General features: G+C 36.1%; 1 protein-coding gene across 1 annotated transcript; it reads right to left on the bottom strand.

Annotated features, from left to right (window-relative positions):
- Positions 1 to 564: 564 nt before the first annotated feature.
- On the bottom strand, positions 565 to 5,429 carry LOC133299340 (uncharacterized). Its single transcript, XM_061498798.1, has 9 exons — positions 5,280 to 5,429; positions 4,006 to 4,065; positions 3,862 to 3,915; positions 3,718 to 3,778; positions 3,537 to 3,613; positions 3,016 to 3,065; positions 2,416 to 2,498; positions 803 to 873; positions 565 to 708 (listed from the first exon to the last, which is right to left on the bottom strand). Exons 1-9 carry the CDS (start codon positions 5,427 to 5,429, stop codon positions 565 to 567), a joined length of 750 nt encoding a protein of 249 aa, XP_061354782.1.
- Positions 5,430 to 6,066: the final 637 nt, after the last annotated feature.

Below are 6,066 nucleotides of genomic sequence, written 5' to 3'. Positions count from 1 at the left end.
TAAAATATTGGTGCATCAACATGACTGTACAATTTTGCAAATTGTGTCAGATGCAGAGAGTGCAGATAAAATTGTAGGTCCTAGACTCCAAAGTTTCAGTGGTATCAAGTTCAGTTTTAATGTAATCCTCGTGTAGTGATGATTTTGTGATAAGAAAAGAAATACTAAATGGAGAGAAAAGAAATATAAACAACAAAAGGAGAAAATAGAAAAAATTTAATCTATAAACACGAGAAACAGAAAATAAAAGAAACTTTCCAGATGTCATGCAATCAGAGTGTGAACAAAAAAATTGATTGCTTAAAGAATGAAATTTACATTGTCCAATGAAGAAATTTTGAAGAACTTTATAAGCTTGAACTAATGCTTCAGATTAAGAAAAATAAATTATAGAAAAAGAGATTTATGAAGGAAGAAGAAAAGGTACAAAGAAAGAGGATAAGAAGACATCCTCTTAAGAAAACAAAACAGAGATCAAAACTAGAACCTAGGAGATTGGAAAACGTAACAAAGCATGCCATCAAAGCTCAAACAGAAGGCATAACATTCAAAATGTGTCTGATGTCAGGTAATCAGAGAAACATGGTTTCCATCTGTAGGAGCTTGTGATGAAGGTTGCTTTTCTGGTTGATCAAGCAAAACTATTGAACCAGATGGAACTAGTGCAACTAGATCAGGGGGTTGATCTTTCCCCACTGTAGGATTGGCCTGCAAAGGGATAAAGAAAACATATGATTACTTATAATGAATAAATATGTTATCAAATAAGAAAAGGAAAGGTGATGCCAATAAATTTACTCACCTCGAAATCAACATAAGAGGGATCCCTTCCTATTGACTTAAGAAACTTGTCAAGATCACGGGTGTTTAGAGCTGCAAGTGGGTAGAGGAGTGGAATCTAATTAAATTATTGATCAGTGTAGTGCATCAAAGCATGATGGACAAGTCACCACAGTAAAATCTAGTTAAATGTAAGTGACAATGGACCTGAACAGTTATGTCTTACATAAAACTAATTGAGCTAAAAGATATCTCCATGCTACAAAAGACTGCATAAATATTTAATTTAAGAGTAAACACCCTATTTAGTCCCTGGCAATATCTACGAAGTCCTTTTCAGTCCCTGGCAATAAAAAAGGATCAAATTGGTCCCTGAAAGTACAAGAAAAGGGCCACTCTACATATTTGGGAGTTGACATAAGGACTAACATGACCCTTTTTTTGTAATTTCAGGGACCAATTTGGTCCTTTTTTATTGTCAGGGACTAAGAAGGACTTCGTAGATATTGACAGGGACTAAAAAGGGTGTTTACTCTTAATTTAAAAATTTGTTATTATGAGATAACATGTAAGGAATAGATAGATACCATCAACTGATGACAACAGACAGATCATAGAGCCCCAAGAAAGCACTCGTGAAAACTGAAGACAATGACATTTTTTTCTTAAAATATTTCTGAGATAACAAGTGTGCAAAATGGAGAGTAATAAAATTGATAACCTCAGTCCTCAGTAACTTTCAGCTATTTCTCCTATTTATTACTAATTCTCTTATTGACAATCATTTCTAAACTAATTCAATTGGCAACAGCATCTGATATAAAACGACTTCTTTGGCAATTGTTAGCCTTGACAAACATATGTTAACAGATAAGTCAGTAGATATCCCACTTGTGTATTTGTCAAGCCTGAAAGATATATACTTAATAGGTCTCATACAGATGACATCCTCCACTTCCTACCTAAAGTAAGAGAACATTCTATTAGCCAAAGAGTCAACAAAATTTTAGCACAGCTGGACGAACATATATTCAATAGGAACTAGGAAGGAAGCATTTTCATACTAAGTTTAGAGAATCATAGAATTCTAAGACATCGATGGTTCATTAACTTGTGTAGATTATAATTATCATGCACTAAAGTAAGAAATGAGGACTATAGTACAGAAAAGTAGCCCTAACATGCAAATGCTTTCTTCATTCTACTCATAAAACTTTTTTTTTTCCTCAATGATAGCTTTAGCCATTAGGAAACCTAATGCAGGTTTCTAATCCAGAGCATTCTCTTAATTCAGTATGACTTTTGTTCAAAGTCACTAATGGACTAACTAAAATTCAATACTGTGATTGCTAAGGTTACTTCATAGAATTTACTACAAATAAAGCATTATCCTAAAAATTGTAACACCAATGTATATAACAAATAGATCCACAAAAGATGAGATACAGCAACATTTAGGGTTACTTAGTTATACTTCAGAGTCCACTGATTTCATATTTGTCCAAATCTTTAACAAGAAAGCGTTCTATTTTAGAACACTAGCATAAAAGAAATACTTTATTTCATAAAATTTAAGAGTTAGTCAAAAATATGCAACTGACTTTTTTCTCTTCATAAAGGAGACTTCTCACTTACATATGGACATGTCATTTGACAGCGGATGGAAGAAGCAGTGCTCCTGAGTCTTGAACCCTTGATCCAACAACAGCGAAACATCTCTTCAGAAAGAGAAAGATGTGACACATAAAAGACAGAAATTAGTTTCTTTCAACTATATTTTCTAATTCAGGTCTGAACATTCATCGTAAACACTCTAATAAGCATAAACACCACTACATCAACAGGCAAATGAATTATCATTTATCAAAGCAAGTTTTGCTACAGACATGACACATAATCTTTCAGCATGCTCCCGTTCGTCATTCAAATGAATGTCATTTTCAAGCTGACAGAAAAAGCATCAATAACTTGAAATTCAAAATTAGTATTTTTTTCAAAAGAGAAGAAACTTTATACGAAAAACATTTAGTCATGGATTTCAAAACAAACTATCCTCATGCGGAAATAAGCAAACACCTCTAGTCATGTTATGTTCGCATAGTTTTTCATGTTTAATATTGTATCTCACATGATCAGAAAGTAAGGTATTGCAATTAATAGCAAGCAACAAGATTTAACAAGAAAAAAAAATTAGATATCTCATAAGTAGGAAAAAGAATAATAACATTTACATACCGTGCTGATACATTCACTAGCGCAAACGGAGTGACGCAACCCAAGGGCACCTTGTGAGTAAGGAAAAACAAGGACTTCAAATAAGTCAATGATAATTTCAACCAAGTTATTTATTAAATAATCCTACTAAAATATTAAACTAAGAAATGGTTTCTGTAACCAAGGCAAGAAGAAATCCATAAATGGGATCAACTGCTTTATATCCCAATCACACCAACTCAATCAGAAAATGCCTCAATAAGAACTAGTTTCCTTATGTACTATATATTGGATAGCAACAAGCAACATGGTAAGTAGCTTTTGTGCAAGGACTGAGTTTGTTAAGAAGCCAAGAATTGCACAGAAACATGTCTAAAAATCAGACAGTATACCTCCAAAAGATATCTGCTAATTTAAAGGTTGAAAACAACTTCTTTAACAAGGTAAAATAAAGATAGAAATATATTCCCAATAGTAATAATAAAGACAGAAAGAAATGAAGGTTTAAGCAACAAAGGAATAGAACAAAGGCATAGACAAACCTGAAGTATTTCTCCTATAGCCTCTGCGGGCGCCATTCTCAGACCACCTTTTCCTAAACCCAGCCGCTGAGATAATACTGCTCCCATTGGACACAACAAATTACTATCATGAGTATCCATTAAAGCCAGGCCAAACAAGCAAGTCAACAAATTCCTCTCAGAATTACAAAATTATTCGTACCTTTTATATCTACTTTGGTATTGGCCAAAGCAGAAACAACATAAAACCTGTGTTTCTTGTCCTGTAAAATTGTAGTAATCAGGGCATATACATATTTGAACAACAGAAGGGTGTTTTCTGCTTTAAATTCTAAACGCACATTACCTTCAAAAATAGATTTTTACTCATCCCACCCCCTAAATGTCCAACATATTTTTCCTGTATGAAAATGGATACAGAATCAGGGGAAAAAAAACATATGAACACAATATACACAAAGCAACCTACAATCTTTTAAAGGCCTTTTACCCCTTCCTCAACTGTCAAAACAACTGGATGCTCATACTGGGAAAACTGAATTGGAAGCTCCTGAGCAACACAAACTAACAACAATTAGTCCCATGAAAGAAGGAAAAATATAATTGAAAAGATGATGTTTGATAAAGAATTTAAAAACAAGTGTAGTTAAGGTTTCGACTTCCCCCAATATCCTCAATATGTTATGAATTAAACAGTCAAGAATCTGTTTCTTGATATATTGCCAATCAATTCTTTCTAAGTTAATTACGGCTCAATTCCTTGTTACCATAAATCTATGTAATCTTGGAAGAACTCTAGTTCCCCGATTATTCCCCAAGAAAACATGCCTTAAGATCAAGAATTTCAAGATTGCATAATTACCCTATGTCTATTCCTAGATCACACGTGTTCTGTCTGAAAGACAGAGATGTCCAACCGGTGGCTGGTATATTTTATGTAGGATCTAGGTGCCCTCTCTCAAGTATCTATGAATGAGATACCCTTGAGGGTAGGCTGATCAATGTGCACAATAATAATCGATATGATCAAGGTGTGGGGTGTGTGCACAGTGACAAGCTAAGAGAGAGGGTTTAGAGAGTGTGTACCTTATTGGTTTAACCCTGTATTTATAAATGGGTTACCTGAAGGAGTGTACTTTTGGGCCTCTCAGGAATATTGGGGGCCCAAGTCCAACTGCTTAGCTGTCTGGATAGGATTGTCATCAATAGGAGATTCCCTTCCTTTTGTGTTGTCCTTTATTGGTCCTTCTAGAATACGGGCCTTTGTCAGGTCCATAACAGTTGCCCCCAGCCCGGTAGTTTGGTTGTCCAGGCTGCCGGGGTGAATTGTCTTGCCTTTTGCTTCAGGTTTTCTGTTGAACTGATGACATTTGAGTTTTTGTAAACTTTCTGCATATATGTTTCTTACATCTCAGGCTTTTAAACTGGGGTCCTCATTGCCCCTTATCTCGGCGGGTTGATCATAAACTATGGAAAATATTTCACGTATTCCTGTACCGAGTTTTGGATGAGCTTGAGTGGTTGGGATCCAACTGGCAAGCTGCCCCCAAGCATCATTCCATACGCACACATCCTGAGCTTGTAGCTTTCTTCTGGAACCGGGAATGATTTTCCCTTGTCAATTATGTGGACGGGTTATGCATGAACCCGGTAAGATATTCTGCATGTGTAATTGGGTAACGATTGAGCTTGAGTAGTTGGGATCCAACTGGCGAGTTGCCCCCAAGCATCATTTGTATAACCTGGATAAGAGTTGTCGTATACCTGCATGTAATAACAGTAATATCTGTATTTGAATTTCAAGTTAGCAGTCGAATCCTTGCTTTGACTTGACATCTTCATTGAAGCAATTTTCTTGGCCCTTTCCTTGGTCGACTTAATTGGGTTAGCGATTGCAGTTATTATCTCTGTCATTCATTCAGCTGATTTTAGTGAACCGAGTATTGAATATGCGATTTATGTATTTCTCCTTCAACCTTTTTTGGCTGAGGTGGTGCTTTTGGTGAGGCGGTGTTTGCCTCCTTTCAACATCGAGCTCGGCTTCTCCTTCCGAGGCTTTCGCTTTGAGCCCAACTTCTTGCACTGTGGCTTTATTGATTCAGATTTAGCTTTTCAGCGTTAACTGAACAAAATGACCTAGCCAAGGTCTTCCATGCAAATTTTTGCTTTTAACCCAATAAGGTGCCTTGATTAAGGTCGTACCAATCTGCCCCTTATTTTTCAACCTGTTTTCTATCCAGGTTCTTGCTCGTTACTAGTCGTAGGTTTCCAATTCCTTGGCTTTATAATTTTTAACTCGGCTTCTTGTCATTTTCTTTTTTTGGCTTATTTTTACTTTCCCAGGTGTCCTAGGCTTTGAATTTTTGGAACGGGGAATGGCACTTCATTGCCCCTTATCTCGGCGGGTTGAGCATGAACCCGACAAGATACTGCGTACATTCCATATATCCGGGTGATGAATGAGCCTGAGTTGTTCAGATCGAACAGACGAGTTGCCCCCAAGCGCATCATCCTTGTAATTCGGCTTAACATCGTTGTGTCCACGTGTCCA

This window comes from Gastrolobium bilobum, unplaced genomic scaffold (assembly GCF_033153095.1).
Source record: "Gastrolobium bilobum isolate Gb01-03AN ecotype WA unplaced genomic scaffold, APGP_CSIRO_Gbil_v1 utg5007, whole genome shotgun sequence".
In the NCBI taxonomy this organism is placed as follows: Eukaryota; Viridiplantae; Streptophyta; class Magnoliopsida; order Fabales; family Fabaceae; genus Gastrolobium; species Gastrolobium bilobum.
Note: the sequence above shows the minus strand (reverse complement) of the source record. Positions and strands in the feature narration are given on the sequence as shown.

Excerpts from the sequence above, each read along its gene's own strand:
- LOC133299340 (XM_061498798.1), bottom strand. The coding sequence starts at position 5,429 with ATGACAGAGATAATAACTGCAATCGCTAACCCAATTAAGTCGACCAAG. Across the intron at positions 874-2,415 it reads GTCAAATGACATGTCCATAT|CTCTAAACACCCGTGATCTT; the intron begins GTAAGTGAGAAG and ends ACCCACTTGCAG. Across the intron at positions 709-802 it reads CCTCTTATGTTGATTTCGAG|GCCAATCCTACAGTGGGGAA; the intron begins GTGAGTAAATTT and ends ATCCCTTTGCAG.